The 20542-nt window shown below is 47.4% G+C and overlaps 1 protein-coding gene across 4 annotated transcripts in view; it reads left to right on the top strand.

Annotated features, from left to right (window-relative positions):
- The window catches only part of MXRA5 (matrix remodeling associated 5), a 29471-nt gene extending 18765 nt beyond the window's left edge, over window positions 1-10706 (top strand). For 2 of the 4 annotated variants that reach the window (XM_049704875.1, XM_049704876.1), the window contains exons 6-7: window positions 2369-3314; window positions 7003-10706. In XM_049704875.1, the coding sequence (XP_049560832.1) occupies window positions 2369-3314; window positions 7003-8911 (2855 nt within the window). In that variant the 3' untranslated portion in view covers window positions 8912-10706. The remainder of the gene's footprint in view (window positions 1-2368; window positions 3315-7002) is intronic. The other 2 variants (XM_004265432.3, XM_049704877.1) reach the window with 2 other exon arrangements.
- Window positions 10707-20542: the final 9836 nt, after the last annotated feature.

Raw genomic sequence — 20542 nt, 5'->3', positions numbered from 1 at the left:
GAAAGTAATAGCGGAGGGCCTACAGCCTCCACGAACGGACCTCCCTTTTCCCCTTTCTCTTCCCTTCTCTCTCAACATGGCTGAGTCCGTCAGGCTCGCATCCTGTTCAGAGGGTTGGGTTTTCTTCGGTTGCCATTTAGATAATCCAGGAAATGACAAGTGCTGCTATCACTAGAGAGAACTGTACATTCCCTGCTTATCTCACACATGTTGGATATGTCCCAGTGGTGAGCAGAGAGCACTGAGCACGGGGAACTTACCAGCATCTTGATCAGCTCCGCATTTGACAGCAAACGCTTTCGTAATGATCTAATAAGGAACTTGCTTGAAATAGCAAATGGGGAACACCACGGGGTTTTCATTCTAGAAGGACTGTGCCTTCGAAGGAAGGCATATTCCTCCCCTGGGAGATCCCATTTGCATTCATCCTTAGGGTCTACTGTACCCTGTGCCATTTAGAGCATCCCTGGACCATGCCCCCTCCCTAGACAGTCATGCACCTTCCTCTACCTGACCAGGAATCTGTTTCTACTGCTGGCTTCTCCTTTGTTAGCTAGCTCCAGTTTTCAGAAAGTTCTTCCTCATTTCATGCCCAAACCAGACAGTCTCCCATCCAGCCAGCGTTGTTTTCTGGAGCTGCACAATGTCTCTTATTGTATTGAACCTTTTCTACCCAGTAAACCAAATCAGCTCATCGAGTGCTAACAGGAGGCCACCTTCTACCTGCCCATCGTGATCTGCAGGCGGTTTTAGTGGGCCTTCCCTCCCACCTGAAACCCAGTGAAATAGACAAGCGCTTGGGGGTCTCTGCATCATAAAATCCCTCAATGGGGAAGTGGTTGAGGGGCAGCAGGAGGCCTTCCACGCCCACGGTCACCTGTCATCCAGGAGGGCTTGGACCCAGACCAGAAGGACCTGCATCTCCTCGAAGGCAGGGAGGTTATACTGTCGTCAACCAACACCTGTTTCCCTATGAGCAGGTGGGCTGGGAAGACTCACCTGCCATACCCCGTGCACGGCGGAAAGCCTTGTCGTGGGAAGTTTCAGGTAACTTAGGAGGTCGAGGACACGAATCCGCAGCACTAGGGCTGGGGACAGCGTCCAGGGTTCCAGGGTTCCATGCAAAGGCAGGACTCCCAGCTTAGAGAAAATCACTAGGAAAAGAAGCAGAGGAGTTTGTCAAAACTAAAGTGAATAGCCCACTGACGGGCGCGTGGACCTGGGAACCGAGCAGCGTGGGATAGGGTGGGAGGATTGAAACTCAGGGTTTGCTGGGGCTTTTCCCAGTCTTTCAATATAGGATTTGTTATTATTCAGGTATAGCGAGGCTAACAGGTCAGGAGGTGACTGCCACTGAAGAGACACTTGGTCGCTCACGGTTGCCAAGAGGAAGGGGCACAGCACACCAAGCAGGGTTACACGGGGAAGCACCAGGGTCGGTCAGGAGGCAGAGGGAAAGGGGGAAACCAGACGAGAGCCTTTACTGTGATTTTCGCAGGAAGGAACAGGTGAGGCAGGGCGAGCGGGTTTAGGACGGCCTGGTGTGAATAATTCCAGCAGGTCCTGGGTGCACGGGCTGCCCTAGTTGTCTGGTACCTGTCCTGGGGGGATGAGGGCAGGTGGATGGTGGTCCAGAGTATGGGAGCCTCTCAGAGCAGGGAGTGGGGGGCAGGCTCTGGATGGGTGAGTTTGCATTTGGAAGGGGGGTCCTCTGCTATATCTCTAGGAATTGGCCGTCCCTGGAAGGTCAGCAAGGCCCCAACACGTCAAAACATCAGAAACTCTTGATTATTACAGACCCCGACCGTGGCAGAGTCCTGAGGGATGGGCTATGAAATACAGGGAGTGTAGGCAGTGGGGAGGAGGACGGGTGTGTGCCCTCTGTCTGTAGAGGTGGGGCTGTCGGGCACCGTCAGGAAGCCTGCGTCAGCCTGCAACTCAACCAGGCGGGGCACAGCACGACCAGCCCCATGTCGCGCTCAGGACCCTGGCCGGACAGAGGCGGGCGGTGACTGAGAACCTGGGGCATCCCTGCAGCCGACCTGGGACCTCAGGAGGACAGCGTCCACGCAGCGAGGCAGAGGCTGAGCGAAGTGGGGCTGCCTCTCCAGTACCTAAAGTAAATGAAGAGGCCACCCTGGGAGACCCTGGGGTTCATGATGGGTTCTGGCGGCTTCCAGAACCCTCTCTGAAAACCATGCCTGCTGCCTTGGCCTGAAGGTGGCGTATGCCCTGATCTGGGGATCAGTATAACATCCAAGACGCATATCAGAGGCACTGGGGGGCGGGTCCTTTTTTGCGTTCACTGCCTGGACATAAAGAGGAGAATCAGATTAACTCATAATCCTTGTTTCGTCCCTTTGGCAAGACCGTGTTTGCCCTGAACCTGACGGTGCCTGTGTTTGGTTTCCAGGGGCTCTCATGACCCCCAACACCAGAGTGCAGCGGTTTGAAGTCCTGAAGAACGGCACGTTCGTCATCCGAAACGTACAGGTGCAGGACCGCGGCCAGTACCTGTGCACGGCCACAAACCTGCACGGAGCGGACAGGATGGTGGTCCTGCTCTCAGTCACGGTGCAGCAGCCTCAGATCCTAGCCGCCCACTACAAGGATGTCACCGTCTACCTGGGCGACACCATCGCCATGGAGTGCCTGGCCAAGGGGACCCCGGCTCCCCAGATCTCCTGGATCTTCCCCGACAGGAGGGTGTGGCAGACCGTCTCCCCCGTCGAGGGCAGGATCACGCTGCACGAAAACCGGACCCTGTCCATCAAGGAGGCGTCCTTCTCAGACAGAGGCGTGTACAAGTGCGTGGCCAGCAACGCCGCCGGCGCGGACAGCCTCGCCATCCGCCTGCACGTGGCGGCCCTCCCACCCGTCATCCACCAGGAGGAGCTGGAGAACATCTCGCTGCCCCCTGGCCTCAGCATTCACATCCACTGCACCGCCAAGGCCGCGCCCCTGCCCAGCGTGCGCTGGGCGCTGGGGGACGGGACGCAGATCCGCCCTTCGCAGTTCATCCACGACAACCTCTTCGTCTTCCCCAACGGGACCCTCTACATCCGCAACCTGGCGCCCAAGGACAGCGGACGCTACGAGTGCGTGGCCGCCAACCTGGTGGGCTCGGCGCGCAGGACTGTGCAGCTCACCGTGCAGCGCGCCGCCGCCAACGCGCGCATCACGGGCACCTCCCCGCAGAGGACCGACGTCCGCTACGGGGGGACCCTCCGGCTGGACTGCAGCGCCTCCGGAGACCCCTGGCCGCGCATCCTCTGGAGGCTGCCGTCCAAGAGGATGATAGACGCGCTCTTCAGGTACGTGGCGCTCCTGCCTCGCCAGCAGTCCCGGGGCTCCTGAGCCTGTCTCCCCTCTGGGTGCTGGGGAAACCTCCTCATGGGGTCGGGCAGAAAAAGGAATGACTCCTTGTCGGCAGTGCTGACGCGCAGATGTTGCTTCCTGTGTGGGCCGGGTCGGGGGCATTTCTTTCTCACACGATGCAATCTTGTCTTTTTTCTTTGTTTCCCGCCCCGCCCGGGGGCGGCATGTGGGATCTTCCTTCCCCGCCCGGGGATCGAACCCTTGCCCCCGGCACTGGGAGCGCAGAGTGTTGACCACTGGACCGCCAGGGAAGTCCCAATCTTGTCTTTATCAGTTGAGACGCAGAGCAAACACCTAGCCCTTAGCCCCGCTTTTCTACTCCCCGCCTCCAAAGAAAGGTAAAGCAATAGCTTTTCTTTCCATGCTCGTAGTTTTAACTGTATTTAAATAATTAGATAAAACAATTTCTTGTCTTATTCTAATCTCAACAAAACACATCGGAGCTTCAGATCGTATCTCAAAATGTGTTAGCAATAGAGGGAAAGGAGATAAAACAAAGAAATTAAAGGCAAATGGCAGCACAAAGGTAGCACATCTGCAATTCTAAGAGTTCATCTTGGCTAGGAAAAAAAGCACCTTGCCCTGCCCCGTCTTCAATTCGCAGATGTGTGACTCTAGAGCAGTGGGTCTCAACCAGGCGGGATTTTGTCCCCCGGGGACACTGAGCCGTGTTTGGAGACATTTTTGGTTGATGAGACTTGGGGAGCAAGGAGGGGATGCTGCTGGCACGGTGTGTGTACAGACCAGAGATGCTGCTGAACACCCCACAGTGCACAGCACAGCCCCACGTCAGAGAGTCGTCTAGCCCCAAATATCAGTAGTGCTGAGGCTGAGAAATGCTGTCTTAGCAAGGAAAACTATCATCTATCTATTTATCTATCTATCATTTATTTTTATCTGTCATCACCTATCTGATATCTATCGTTTATCTATCTGGTACCTTTCCATCTGCCTATCTATCCTCTATTCTATGTATCTATCTGGCATCCCTCACCTTTCCATATCTAGCTCAAACCCTTTACCTATTTACCAATCATCTATTTTTATATATCTAACATCACCTATCTGATATCTATCGTTTATCTAGTATCTTTGCATCTGCTTGTCATCTATTCTATGTATCTATATATATCATCTGTCATTTATCTTATCATCTATCTCCATCTGTCTCTAGCTCTATCTACCTACCTAGCCATCCATCTTACCTCTCTCTCTATCATCTGTGTCTATCTGTCTATCATTTATTTTTATCTATCTGTCATCACCTATGTGATATGTATTATTTACCTCTATAGTATCTTTCCATGTGTCTCTATCATGTATTCTCTGTATATCATCTGTCATTTATCTCTTCTGTGATCTTTCTCTATCTCTAACCCTCTGTCGCCTGTCTGTCTATGGAAGTGGTTCTCAACTAGACGGTTCTGTCTACCAGGCCTGCACTCATCCATGTCTGGACACATTTTCAGTAGTCACAGCTCGTGGGGAAGGGTTGATACTCTTTGATTAGTGGAGACCCAGGAGGCTGCTCGAAACCCCACCATGCACAGGACGCCTCACCACGGAGAGTCATCCAGCCCCTGCTATCAGTAGTGCCGAGGCTGAGAAACCCTGAGGTAGACCCCAAAAGCCACTGTCTCTTTAATAAGTGTTTCAAGATGCAGAGGAAAGAGACAGTGATTGGCAACAGGAAGCAAAGACACATCCGTGGCGTCATGTTGGAAACCCCCTGGCTTGTGGTGCGTCTCCAGCCCACACAGCCTGGCAGCTCAGACAGGAACCCACCTCGGCGCGGGTTCCTCCCTGGGCTGTGACCCAAAGCAGCGCCCAAGGCTCTGCGCAGCTGTGTCTGGTCTGCCCAGTCTCCTTCCAGCGCAGGAGAAGGGCCAAGTCGCCGTATTTTAACTTCAGATGGCTGGGTGGTGCCTAGTGAGCCCTGCACCGTCGATCCGGAATACCACATGCCCGATTTTCCCCGCAGTATCTTCCAGCTGAGCCGGTGTCCTGCCACGCAGAGGGTTGTTTTCCATCGACACTGGCGAGGCTGAGGCAGTGCTGACTGAACACTGAAGGGAAAGAATGTAGTTCCGGTGTGCATTGGGGCCATGCTACTGGCATCTCGCTATAAACCATAAGCCACAGTCTCTGTAGCTTCATTATTCCGAGCTTCTGGCTAATGACATTCTCAGAAAAGTGTAATGAAACAGCCCATGTGAGTTTTTTAAAAGAACGGGCTGTTTGCCCTGCCTACACACTGGGACTGTTGTAAAACAGGGATACTGGACTTTCCTGTCTCGAAGCTAAGTCTCCTGTAATGTGTAGCCATGCATCTTTTTCAGAGTCGCTCTGCTGATTCAGATAATGACCAAGGTTAGGATTTGCTGCTATAGAAGTTTCTAAATGTTTACAGACATGTGCTACTGTATACATTTTTGGATTCTAACTCCAAGACTCATTATAATACCTCTGTCTGCTCCACGCCTATCGAACGACCTACTGATTCAGGTTGACTGGACTCTCGCTCGTGGCCAACAAAACACGTTACGTGGTCCTTGTTGGTAGGTGCTTTGATGAACGATAATCAGGCTTGAATTCCATCATAGGCAGACACTTCTCTTTTTTTAAATCAGTGACACGGTTCCAGACGTGCTATTAGAATGACACAGTGTGCAGGAAATATTTAGGGATAATAGTCAAGCTCTCCCTGCAGATGCCAGAATTATAAGTAATTGAGATTTTCAATCTGGACACGTTTAAAGTAGGAACCTCCCAAATCTCTTCGCCCCATTATTCAAAACATTAGTTCTGCGTTGCTGGAGGACATACCGATGTATATTTATAAAAAGGTCACACGCCTAGTGAAGATATTTCTGTCTTTCTTTCCATGTTGCCTTTTTAAACTGAAAATTCTTTCTCGAATACTAACTCAGCAGTGTGTGAGTTTAGGTCTGCCACGTGGAGAAACGGAAAGTCAGCAGGAGGGTACGAGCTGGTGAGGGTCATGACGCTTTCGTTACAGATTCTAGGGAAGAAGCTTGTACACCAGTAGCACCAAGTTCTGAAGAATCCAATCGTAGCCTCGAAACTCTGGGTATAACCACAACTACGCGATCCATACTGTAGCTGCTTTGCTGCCTGTTTGCCTCATAATGGGATACAACATCATAAAAATTGTCAAGAGTAAACATCGTCTCTAAAACTTTTAGGAAAAATGTCACCTCTTCCTAAGGTTAATGCACATTCATTCTGTCCAGGACGCTAGAATTTTATCTGCTTTTATCATTACAACAAGCTCCACGCTGACAACAGGCAAATATTTGATCCACACACGCCCACACAAACCAGGCTGATGTCTTAGACTGCGTTTCACATCTTCGAATCAGAGGCCAGGCCAGCCAAAGGTCAGGCTCCACCGGGGAGTTCTTAACTGGTAAATAAATCACTTCTGCGTTTGGATGGCCGTCCCCTCCGGGCTGCAAAATCCATCCAACGTTTTTGAGCGGCAGCCCTGTGCGCCCAGAGTTCTGAGATCCACACGTTTTTGTTTCGTTCCGGTGACCTCAAGCCGGGAGAGACAGCGTTCGGGAGACTGACATCTCATTCTGTTTTCTTTCTCTCGGTCAGCTTTGACACCAGGATCAAGGCGTTTGCCAACGGGACCCTGGTGGTGAAATCCGTCACGGACAAAGATGCGGGGGATTACCTGTGCGTCGCCCGGAATAAGGTGGGCGATGACTTCGTCATGCTTAAGGTCAACGTGGTCATGAAAGCAGCCAAGATCCAGCACAAGGAGGAGAACGACCACAGGGTCTTCTATGGGGGCGACCTCAAAGTGGACTGCATGGCCACCGGGCTCCCCAACCCCGAGATCTCCTGGGGCCTCCCGGACGGCAGCCTGGTCAACTCTTTCATGCAGTCCGACGACAGCGGTGGACGGACCAAGCGCTACGTCGTTTTCAACAACGGAACCCTCTACTTCAACGAGGTCGGGTTGCGAGAGGAAGGTGACTATACCTGCTTTGCCGAAAATCAGGTTGGCAAGGATGAGATGAGGGTGCGCGTCAAGGTGGTGACCGAGCCCGCCGTCATCCGGAATAAGACGTACTCCGTGGTCCAGGTCCCCTACGGGGACGTGGTCACCGTGGCTTGTGAGGCCAAAGGGGAACCCACGCCCAGGGTGACCTGGCTTTCTCCAACCAGCAGGCAGATCCCCACCTCCTCCGACAAGTACCAGATATATCAGGACGGCACTCTCCTTATCCAGAAAGCCCAGCGCTCGGACAGCGGCAACTACACCTGCGTGGTCAGGAACAGCGCCGGGGAGGACAGGAAGACGGTCTGGATTCACGTCAACGTCCAGTCGCCCAAGATCAACGGGCACCCCAATGCCATCACCACGGTGCGGGAGATTGCCCCGGGAGGGAGTCGCAAACTCATCGACTGCAAGGCGGAAGGCATCCCCACGCCGAGAGTGCTGTGGGCCTTTCCCGAGGGCGTGGTCCTGCCGGCCCCTTACTATGGCAACCGCATCACCATCCATCGCAATGGTACCCTGGACATCAAGAGTCTGAGGAAGAGCGACTCTGTCCAGCTGGCGTGCATTGGGCGTAACGAGGGCGGGGAAGCCAGACTCATCGTGCAACTTACAGTCTTGGAGCCCGTGGAGAAGCCCATCTTCCACGACCCGGTCAGCGAGAAGATCACCGCCATGGCCGGCCACACCATCAGTCTCAACTGCTCGGCAGTCGGGACCCCGACGCCCACCCTGCTGTGGGTCCTTCCCAACGGGACGGAGCTGCAGAGCGGCCACCAGCTGCAGAGGTTCTACCACAAGGGCGACGGGATGCTCCACATCAGCGGCCTTTCCTCCGTGGACGCCGGGGCGTACCGCTGCGTGGCCAGGAACTCGGCGGGCTACACGGAGAGGCTGGTGTCTCTGAAGGTGGGGCTGAAACCCGAAACGAGCAACCAGTACCACAACCTGGTCAGCATCATCAACGGGGAGACTCTGCAGCTGCCCTGCATCCTCCCGGGGGCCCGGCAGACCCACTCCTCCTGGACGCTGCCCAACGGCATGGTGTTGGAGGGTCCCCAGGTCCGAGGACGCTTCACCCTTTGGGAAAACGGTACCCTCACCGTGCGCGACGCGTCCGTCTTCGACAGGGGCACCTACGTGTGCAAGGCGGACACGGAGTACGGACCCTCCGTCGTGAACGTCCCGGTGATCGTGATTGCCTATCCTCCCCGGATCACCAGTGAACCCACACCTGTCATCTACACCCGGCCCGGGAGCACCGTGAAGATGAACTGCTTGGCCGTGGGCATTCCCAAAGCCGAGATAAGCTGGGAGCTGCCGGACAAATCGCACCTGACCGCGGGGACGCAGCCCCGTCTCTACGGGAACAGGTTTCTTCACCCACAGGGGTCGTTAATCATCCAACAGGCCACCCAGAGGGACGCGGGCTTCTACAAGTGCACCGCCAAAAACCTCCTGGGCCGTGACTCAAAAACAACCTACGTCCACGTCTACTGAAATCCCGGGAGCACACCCTGGACTCCACGGCCGCTGCTTCCGAAGTTAGAACAAAGCCTCCTCTGGGTTCACAGCGGGGGCCGGAGAGTCAGGGCTCTAAGAGGATTTGTCCCGGGGCACGGTGGCCCCCTCCGGCTTGGGTTCGAGGCCCACTGTCGACCTTGACCTGTGCTCGTTGACGAAAGGAAGCAATGCAGACACGGGAAGCAGGTGTCAGCCTCTCTGGGGGACTTCCTTTCATGTTTACAGGATGCTGTATGCTCTTGCCTTCCATTTCACAGGACTTGGGCGCAAATTACAAATTCTGCGTTGCTGGTACCATCCTGATGCTTGAACGGGCGTCTGTAGGATATCTAAGGAGCATTCACTGCAGAGAAGCTGTCGAGGTTCACAGTGCCTTGCTACCCCCGCGGAAGATGCATTACCTAGTTAACCCGCTGCCGTTTTAACATGATAGAACGTTCTAGAATGAGTATCCGTCTTTCCGTTACTCCTTCTGTCACTTCAGAACTCCAGTGTGCCCGACAAGGGCTGAGAACCAGAGGGATTGTTTGTTTGTGTCTCATGTACAAGTGTCCTACAGTACAGCTCCCATTTTATAGGAAAGGACGCTTTCTCCCTGGAACTCACTTTTTATATAGTGTTTTATATATATATATATATATTTTCTTTCTAATCAGACGATGAGAGTAGAAAGAGAAAGACATCCTTTCTGTCTCATTAAAAATAATAAATTATTGGTCTTTACAAGGTTTGTATACGTTAGAGCAGGCACGGAAATGCAATTAAAACCAGTTTCCTTCCCGACTTCCTTCAAATTCATAAACCACTGTTATATTACCTTTCCCAGCGACCCTCCGGTAGGGGATGCTGAGATATTGGATTTCCCTGTTGATAATAAAATACATCCGGAGAGAGCCATGCGGGACCGGGGAGACCACAGGAGAGGGAGGACAGAGCGAAGTTGTGACCGCACGGAATAAACCCAGAGCCTTCCAGAGGAGCCCAGAAATATCTTTCCTCCTGTCAATTTGTGTCCTCGAAAAATAGATCTGTTACTTCCACGACTGCTTTGCTGTATTTTTAAGGTCAAAATAATGTACATTGGATAATAAAATAATATTTTCCAAAGAACCAGGCAGTCATGACAGTGATATTTTCAAGGGCAAAAGCCACTTCAAGCGAGTCTGCGCTTAGATAAGATTGGTTGAAAAACTGCTTTTATCCACCACGTTGGAATTATTCTCTTCTCTGTGAGTATTTCACCAGCAAGGAAACTAAGTCCAAGCTGGCAGCTCCAGCAGAGTCTCTGACAGGAAGGTAAGGTGGGACCAGCTCCAGTGTGAATGAGGATTACTGGAGGCTGAAGAAAGAGTGCCACAGCAGTCCTGCAGCCAGTTTTCTTTAGGGAGGAGACATCTCGGGTGCCTATAGCAGTATTCCTCAAATATGCACTCTTTGGCTTCCCGCGAGAGGAAGGAAAAAAGCAAATGCAAGATAAATATTGGGGAAGCATGTGACTTTTGTCCGTGCTGCCAATCTGGAAAGAGTGGCAGTCACTGAAGGGAAAGAGAGCTTGACTTTTCAAGACTGTGGGAAGCACGGACACCGTCTCACTCATGAATCCATTTATTTGCTTAAGAGTAACTACACAGCCCCTTGGGGTGTGCCAGGTACCGGGATGGGCATCAGGGTACCCTGATGTGTAGGAAACACATCCTGCTTGAAGAGTTCATCCTCCATAGACAAACCCTTCATCCAGGACAGGGTTTCTCAACAGTAGGACTACAGACATTTGGGGCTGGATCATTTTCTGGGGTGAGGGCTGTCCTGTGCACTGTAGCGTTTTTAGTGGCATCTGTAGGCTGTATCCACGAGATGCCACTAGCATCCTCCTCTCCAGGGCTGACAATCAAAGAATGGCTCCGGATATTTTCAATGTCCCCTCATCACCCTTAGTTGAGAACCACCACCGTAGATCTAGATACAATTTGATAGATAGATAGGAAGAAAATAGGTAGATGATATGATAGATAAGACAGATGAATGATAGATGAGATAGATAAATAGGTGTGTGGATGGATGGATAGATGATTGATAGCTATGTACATAAATATAGATGATATGATTGATAGGTAGACAATAGATGATAGATAAGATACATGAGATAGATGATAGAGATAAATAGATGATATATATGTGGATGGACGGATGGATAGAGATGATTGATACGTAAATATATAGTAGATAGATAATAGCTAGCTAGATGATGAAGGTAGATTGTAGACAGATACATGACATACATGATACATAGATGGATGATAGGTAGGTAGGTGACTGACAGATACATCAGTAGATAGTAGATAGATAATAGCTAGATGATGATGGTGGTGATGATAGATTAGATAGATGATAGATATATACACAGGGAAGGTAGATGACAAATGGATGGATGGATAGGTGCGTAGAGAGAGACAGAGAGAGAGACCAACAGATTGAGTCTCTCATGCGAAGGCAGTCTCGTCACTCTTTCTGGGACTGAGTCACCCTCCATGGTGGGGACCATCCTTCACTGTGGACTGTGGACAGCATCCCTGGCTTCCACCCACTATGTGCCAATATCACATTCCACCCTCCTCTCCCCCAGTTGGACAACCAAAAATGTCTCCAGACATTGCCAGATGCCCTCTGAGTTGCAGAATCACTCCTGGTTGGAAACCACTGTGCTAGAGAAATAAATGCAGCAAGGCATTTTAGGAACAGACTCATTTGGACTGACTGCCTCAGAAAATGAGACCCAGGATGGTACAGAAACCAAGACATAGGCTGCTACATACACGTCACCTAGAAAAACATGGTAAAGCGTCTCACTGTCCCATCATTCTGGGTTCATGTAAGGTTAAGAACTGGTGGTAAACTTCTGTGGGTGAACTCAACATACATTCTTTTTTTTTTTTTTTTTTTTTGGCCACGCTGTGTGGCTGGCGAGATCTTAGTTCCCCAACCAGGGATGGAACCTGTGCCCCCTGCGGTGGAAGCACGAAGTTCTAACCACTGGACTGCCAGGGATTTCCTTCAACATACATTCTTAAGGGCTTGCCTTGTCCTGATGTAGGTGAGGTAGCATGACATGAAGAGGTATATGGTGGTCTACACTCTCCATCTTCTCAAAAGACATAAGACTACAAGTCAGGTTGCTACAAGGCTGAGACACTGAGAAGCATTAATGGTGGTTCTAGGGGGGTGTTCCTGTCCCAGGGGACTCAAAGGCCACGTCATATGGAAGTCTAAGGGCTAGTTATTTGTGGAGAAGCCATTTTTACTGGGCTAAGAAAGAGGGATGTCTGGGCAGGATAACATGCATAGGAGGGAAGCACGGCTCTCCCTGCAGCAAAAACATTTCTAAGAAAGTTGTAGCCTCCAGCAAGGTGACCTCGGGTCGAGCAACAGATAAAAAGTAATAGGCGTATTTGGACTAGAGTTTAAATAAGTGTTTACTTTTTGGGTGAAAATGCTATGACATCATAGTTGGTTGAATAATGTTCTCCAAAAATCCATGTCTACCTGGAATGTCAGAATGGGACCTTACATGGAAATAGGGTCTTTGCAGACGTGATGAAGTGAAGGATCTGAGATGAGGTCCTCCTGGATGAGGGTGACCCTACATCCAGTGACAGGGTCCTTATAAGACACAGAAGAGGAGAGATACACAGAGGAGAAGCCCTGTGAAGACAGAGGCAGAGACGGGAGGGATGAGGCCACAAGCCCAGGGACGCCCGGAGCCCCCAGAAGCTGGAAGAGGCGGGAAGGACCCTCCCCTGGAGCCTCCGGAAGGAACCGACCCTGATGACTCCTTGATCTTAGACTTTTGGTCTCCAGGACTGAGAGAGAATGAATCCCTTTTGTTTTAAGACAACCCGTTTGATATAATTGGTTATAGCATCCGTGGAAAACAAACACAAATCTTAAGAATTCTCTGGTGGAGACAGTCACAATGACAGGTACTCGAGTACTTTGAGATTTAGTCATCCTGAGTCTTTTAAAATAGTTTGCTCAGAATGGGGGTGTATGTGGTTTGAGATCATTCATTGCAATCACATACGGTTCTGTTGTGATTTGTAAATAATATACTAACTAAAAGATAGGAGGTTTTTTTTCCTCCCAAACGTCTCACATCTGGTATATGTGCTTGTAAATCTGTGTGCCCAAGCACACATCCTCGCTTAGCAGTCAACGGTCACTCTTCGACTGCTCCCAGGTCCTCACTGAAAAACAAAACCCAAACCAGGCTTTTAAATCCGCTCTTTAAGATTTGGTGTGTAATTGCAGATGCAGCTCTCATTCTGAAGAACCTGGACAGGACTTTAGTCCTCGTGAGGGGTGACCTGCTACTGAATTCACACTGCAAGATGCCGAGCCCTGCAGGAGACTTTGCGGCACTTCTAATCGTGTAGGACCAGACTAAGGATGGGCAGCGTGGTGAGTTCCTGGTGCTATTTCCATGATCCTTGCTACTTTTCTCCAGGGTTTAAAATATATAACTATGGTTTCCAGAACACGTTCACACACTGTATTCCACTGCAGCTTCCCCACTGCTCTTGGAAGAGGTGATTTCTGGGGAAGGGTGCATAGAGATGATATGGTTCGATCCTACACCATGCGACATTGGCTGTGACTTGTCCATCCAAAGCCATGTTGCAGAACCAGAATCAGAATCAGAACCAACCTGCGTACTGTGCTGGGCTCCGCTCAACCATGAGGCTGATTAGAAGTTTATGGCAGAACCAACGAAGGCTTGAGTAGCTGAGAAGTGGGCTGGAATTGAGGTTCTGCCCCTTAACAGCCGTGGGAACCTTGGTGTCATCTACATCAACTTCCGTTTCTGTATGTGTCCGATGGCACTGATACCACTCACTTTATAGGATTACTGGGAAAACCACTGAGATAACATATGGATGGTGGAACAAAGGTCAAAAGTCGTATTTTTAAAAATCCAACAGTTGTGCCCCCCCCAAGTAGGGTAGCATAAATCATCGGAAAGATATGTTTTTGTTTTAGAAAACTCGCTAGGACACTTTTAGATTATGTAAAAAGTTTCCCATGGCTGAACTGTCAGAAGGAAGTTGAGATAGAGGGCAAAGTAGTGAGGACACAAACGGGAAATCAGAATAGATAGAGATAGATAGACGATAAATAGATAGATGATCGTTACATTGATAGATAATAGACGATAGATACATAGATAGAGATAGTTACACAGATACGTACGTACATACATAGACACAGATAGATACATTGATAGATAGGTGACAGATAGATAGATATAGATAGACAGGTATAGTATATAATATATAAATGTATACAAATTAATATAAAATTGTATATGTGAATATGTATTGGAGTTCAAGGACTCACATGTAAGCATGCTATACAATCAATTTTAAATGACTGGCCGAATTGTTTACTACACAAAATATTTACATAAATCTCACACTCTGCTCACCACTGCCCGCCTGGGCCTGGTCCACACACCATAAAAATATCATACAGGATCCATTTGTCCCAGTTACAGCTTCTCATCTGTTTACAAAAACTCTTCCATCCATAGAAGAGAATGTCACAATCCTTCATGGTATCCAGGTCCTTTCTCACGTCCTAACATCACCTTAAAAGTTATTTCTTATTTTAAATGTCTTTTCTCTTTGTCTTTGGAGTGTCTGTAGTGACACCTGGAGAAGTAAACAGATGGGATTCCAACTGTAGGGTCGGATAACCCAAAAAGTCACACAGAGGAGGGAACACATAACTTAGGGGACATTTTCAACCCCAAAAAATGAATTTTAAAAATCTTGGTCCAATTTTTTTGGTATGCCGCTCACATTTTAGTGCCCAGAAGACATATTTTTCAGAAGCAATCCTACCACATTGTAGCCTGGGTCTAAATCTGGCTCCTAATTATCTCAATTCCTTCACTGCTAAAATGTTAAGAGCAATGCAAGCTCCCTGAGGCAGAGGTGCTTGGTTACCCGTCCCCCAAGCCTCAAGCACCAGCTGCCGGATGGCAGAATGTTGGTGGGAGTACAGCATCCCAGGCAGAGTCTATATTTCCCAGGATCCCTTGCTTGGAGGTGGGGTCACGTGACTAATTCTCACCAATGACGTGTGTCCCTTCCAGGCTGAGAAGGTGAAGATGCAGAGATGCCCTTCTGGCTCTTTTCCCATCCCCCAACTGAGTAAAGGGGTTACAAGGGACCAGGGAATGGAGGAGCCACAAGATAGGAAGGATCTGAGTTCCTGAATCACCATGGGCACAAACACCTGGCATGGGCTGCCCTGTGGGTTCTGTTGGGCTCTGGTCTCCATCATCTTTCCTCTTATGGCCACCATGGCTCTCGAGGACCATCCTTGCTCTTGAAAGTGGAAAACCGTGCTTATTGTGTTACGCGTCTGCAAGCCTGGGGTTTATCTCAGCCGTACCATCGTCCCACGTGAAACATTAAGCCATTTATCTTACCTATAGCATTGTCCCACGTGACACATTAAGCCATAAAAACGCTGTGATGTTTAAATAAGATAACATTTCTCAAGGGCGTGCCATGGAAATTGTTTTTTAAAAAGTCATTAGTATTATTGTTATTATCATCTTGATGGATTGATAGTGGAACTCAAATTGGCACAAGAGTGGCAATTTTCAAAATCTTTCATATACACTGTGACTTTAGCAACGGAACTTCCACTATTATGTCTTTATTCTAGTTCATGGGATTCCGTGGCCAGCCCCAATTCTTGCCGTCTGCGAGCGGCAGAGAAAGACTGTCTGAAGTCCAGCTCAACATTTCAGTTGTATTATTAAACGTGGCATACGTTAAAATTTTGTACAATGTTGCAGTGAAGACATCTGGACTCTGAGGACCCCTTTATCATTTAAGAGACAGAACGAGTAAAGTATATTTTAATTCTTACAAAGTCCTAGAAAGATTGGGAGTCATGATGCATTGTTAGTGAAAAACCCAATTCAGCTTTTTGTTATTAAAAAAAAAGTGTGGACGTGCTGCTTTTGGAAGGAAAAAACAAGACTATTTTCCATTAATGTCTGGCGACGTGCATTGAAAAACAATGACAAAAAAAACACCAACAAGCACATCTAAGAGAACTCATGTGTACCATGGAGGTTCCTGCAGTCTCTTTTTACTATTTTGTGTTGTATAGCATCTATGAAATATGTCAAAACAATTCAGTGATACATTTTCTGGGTCTGGGTGAAGAACTGGAGTTTATGGACTTCCTTGACTCTGAATAATTATAAAAATAGATTCGAATAAAAGCTCTCTTTCTATTTTCTTTCTGAACGATGGCAGGAGCTGGAGGTCTATTTTAAATCAATAGTTAAAGGAAGAGACTAAAAACACAGTTTTCAGAGAACTGGATTAGTATCCACTGCCTTTTCATTTTCTTATTGTTGATTCTGGAAAGTGAGACATTTTGTCAAAGCTGGGATTTAAGCTAATAATTAAAAAAAAATAACCACTGAGATTTTTCCTGCAGAAAATACCACATTGAGTACATTTCAAAATGGAGGAAAATCATCTTTCTTGACATCTTTCCAGCAGAAACCAGAAAAGTGCACACAAGACCACCCACCATGAGGCCAGGTTGCTCAAGGGACAGAAGGAATTGGCCGGAAGGAAGGTGGATCTGGGAGTTGGGGGCCTTTGGGGAGGAAAAGACCAAGTTTCTAATGTTGTCACATAGCAAGCTTGTACTCCACTGAGATTTAAACCCTTATTTTACAGTATACATTTTATAAATAACTAAAAATAATATAGAAATATAGGAACAGGGCTTCCCTGGTGGCGCAGTGGTTGCGAGTCCGCCTGCTGATGCAGGGGACGCGGGTGCGTGCCCCGGTCCAGGAAGATCCCACATGCCGCGGAGCGGCTGGGCCCGTGAGCCATGGCCGCTGAGCCTGCGCGTCCGGAGCCTGTGCTCCACAACGGGAGAGGCCACAACAGTGAGAGGCCCGCGTACCGCCCAAAAAAAAAAAAAAAAGAAATATAGGAACAAATGGAAAATATTCATACACAAAAATTCACAATCCCATTACCCAAGGATAAACTCTCTGAACATGTTCAGATTTTGTGAAAATATATACATATATATATTATATATATATATATATATTTATAAGCTTAACCATATGGTTTTAAGTCCATTTATTTTCCACGTAACAATATGATTTGCATCTCCCCATGTCATTAGTCAGGCTAATACCCCATTCAACGGATGTGCCGTTAAGTATCTCCTCCTATCTTGGTGGAGATCTACATTGTTTTCCATTTTGGGCTGTCTCTGCAAAGACTGTCCCATAAATCTCTGAATTCTGAGACATATCATTGCAACAGTGAAGGCTCTTGCAAACCGTTTTGGAAGTGCTGTCGAAAACCTTAAAAGGCTTTCCCCTTCCCACGGCCACCGAACTGGCATGTAAGGATGCTACCTTTCCACCTTTATGCCTCAGAACTGCTCTCGCTTTAACAATCCTAATTTTATACTCAAAGGTGGCTCTGTGTTTTCCGTCTTTCATACTTTCGAATTAATGGTCAAAATACATAAGTTGGCCATTTCATGGAGGAATTAGTTTATTAGTTTTTGAGCTGTTTATGCCTTCTTGCTTGAGCAATGGAATAATTTACATAACAAGGCCTTAACGCACCCTAAGTGCAGCAAATACACAAGGCATCAATACTTGTTCTAAATATAGCACATGTTTTTTTTCCACTCATTTTTTTTTTCAGTTGTTTGGAGAACTGCAATCATTGGAAGTACAGGCCTTTTGAAATTGTTTGTAGCTGTATCTCTCTTTTTTTCCCTCTATTTTTTTTAATCCTTTTGTATGTTTAGAAAGTCCTTCTTCTTTCTGAGATTAGGTATTCTCATACATACTTTAAAAATATTTCTCATTTTTAAATATCAAAACTCAAGACATTTGTAACTCACTTGGCTCTACGGTATGAGGTGGAAAAAACTAACTTTTTTGACTCATTAAGCCAGTTTTTCTAACGCCATGTATTGATGTGTTATTTTCCCAGTAATCAGAAGTTTCCCTCACATTAAATACCCCTGCGGGTTTTGGTTCTCTCGCTTATTGGAGGGTATTTTATATCATATTTTAACATGACAGGGCAAGTTTCTTAGTATTTCCCTTTTTTTTTTTTTTTTTTCGGTACGTGGGCCTCTCACTGCTGTGGCCTCTCCCGTTGAGGAACACAGGCTCCGGACGCGCAGGCGCAGCGGCCATGGCTCACGGGCCCAGCCGCTCCGCGGCATGTGGGATCTTCCCGGACCGGGGCACGAACCCGTGTCCCCTGCATCGGCAGGCAGACTCTCAACCACTGCGCCACCTGGGAAGCCCAGTATTTCCCTTATTGCCATCTGCATTCTGGCTCAATTTTGCCTTGAGATAAATTTTATTTTCCAAGATTTCATAACAAAAAGTCATCAATATTTCAGTTGGAATTTTTAGAAAATATGAAGTAGTTTTGCAATATTTGCATTTTATGAGATTGAGTCTTCCCACACAAGGACATGAATTGTTCCTATTAATAAGCTGATTTTATATCTGCCAGAAACGCTGTGATCTTTTTTTCATGGAAGTCTTGAATCCTTTTGCTAAATCTTCTCATGGAGGTCTTTTTTACATACATCATTTGCAGCAGAGCTACTTAATTGATCTCATTGTCTGTGAAAAAATATAGCTTATTCTCTTCCCCAATTGTTAGATCTCGTATTTATGTTTCTTGTGCTGTTCTATTGACTCTACGTCCTAAAGCCACCGGTTGACAACATTTCTGATTGTTAACAGAAGGACAATGTGTCTGGAGCAGCATTTCTTAGGTAGAGCTCAAAACTCTGGTTCTGACAGATGCCCTAAAAAAGAAACAAGGGCTTTTCTACTTGAGAAAATCTGCATCAGGCAACACAAAGCAAATATTTATTTAAGAAGAATCTTTCTAGAGATACAAATGGCCAATAGGCACATGAAAAGATGCTCAACATCACTAATTATTAGAGAAATGCAAGTCAAAACCACAATGAGGTGTCACCTCACACCGGTCAGAATGGCCATCCTTAAAAAGTCTACAGATAACAAATGCCGGAGAGGGTGTGGATAAAATGGAACCTCCTGCACAGTTCTTGGGAATGTAAGCTGGTGGAGAACAGTATAAAGGGTCCTCAAAAAACTAAAAATATAACTACCATATAATCCAGCACTCCCACTCCTGGGCATATATCCAGACAAAACACTAATTCAAAAAGATAAATGCACCCCTATTTTCATAGCAGCATTATTTACAATAGCCAAGACATGGAAGCCACCTAAATGTCCATCCACAGATAAATGGATAAAGAACATGTGAGATATATATATATATAATGGAATATTACTCAGTCATAAAAATGAATGAAATCATGTCATTTGCAGCAACATGATGCAACTAGAGATTATCGTATTGAGTGAAGTAAGTCAGAAAGAGAAAGATAAATATTATATGATATAACTTGTACGTGGAATCTAAAACATGACACAAAGGAACTGATCTACGAAAGAGAAACAGACTCAAAGACATAGAGAACAGACTTGTGGTTGCCAAGGGGGAGGGGGAAGGGAGGGATGGATTGGGAGTTTGGGGTTAGCAGATGCAAAGTATCTATAGGATGGATAAACAGCAAGGTCCTACTGTGGAGCACAGGGAACTATATTCAATATCCTGTGATAAACCATAATGGAAAAGAATATTTTTTAAAAGAATGCTTATATATGTATACCTGAATCACCTTGCTCTACAGCAGAAATTAACACAACATTGTAAATCTACTATACTTCAATAAAAAAATTAAATCGAGAAGAATCCTTCTGACCCTAAGTTACTAACCATGTTCTTTTGTTGAGAAGGGGTGTTTCCATGCCCCAAAGACCTTTCTCACACACTGTGGATGAACTGCGTATGCAGTGGCTCACCTTGGCTCTAAGAAGCCAAGTCAAACAGCCAGGAATTCTGAGAGCCATCTGGTCAACCATGGATAGCTTGGCCTCAACTCTAGTGGAGTATTTACACCATGGAAATTGTCAAGCTCTACAAATCTGAGTGCATGTGTTTGAAAGACAGTCCACTTCACACACCACTTATTATATAGCTTATCTCCTTCATGCATTCATTAACTGCATATTTTTGAGCATATCCTATGTGCCAAACAAGGTGAAAAGAGCGTAATAAAAACGTCAAAAAGGGAGGCGAAAATTTAATGAATACACAGTAATCCATGGATAAACACAGTCGTGATACATCTCATAAAGAAGAACAGGACGCGATCAGAGTTTGGAAAGCAGGTATCTCGCCAAAACTGAGCTCCCAAGTGTTCCCCGAGGACATGACGCCTCGGCTTTGACCGAGTTACTCACCAGGACTCGGGACCTTATAAATATATAAACAGTTCTTTTCTGACTGGAATTCCCTACATCAAACACAGAGAGACAACTTTTTTAAAAAACAGCTCACCACAATAAACAGAACCCGCCTCAGTATGCAATCCAAGCCTCAGAATTGAATAATAAAGATTCACTCATATGGG

Source organism: Orcinus orca, chromosome X (genome assembly GCF_937001465.1).
Source record: "Orcinus orca chromosome X, mOrcOrc1.1, whole genome shotgun sequence".
NCBI lineage: Eukaryota > Metazoa > Chordata > Mammalia > Artiodactyla > Delphinidae > Orcinus > Orcinus orca.
Note: the sequence above shows the minus strand (reverse complement) of the source record. Positions and strands in the feature narration are given on the sequence as shown.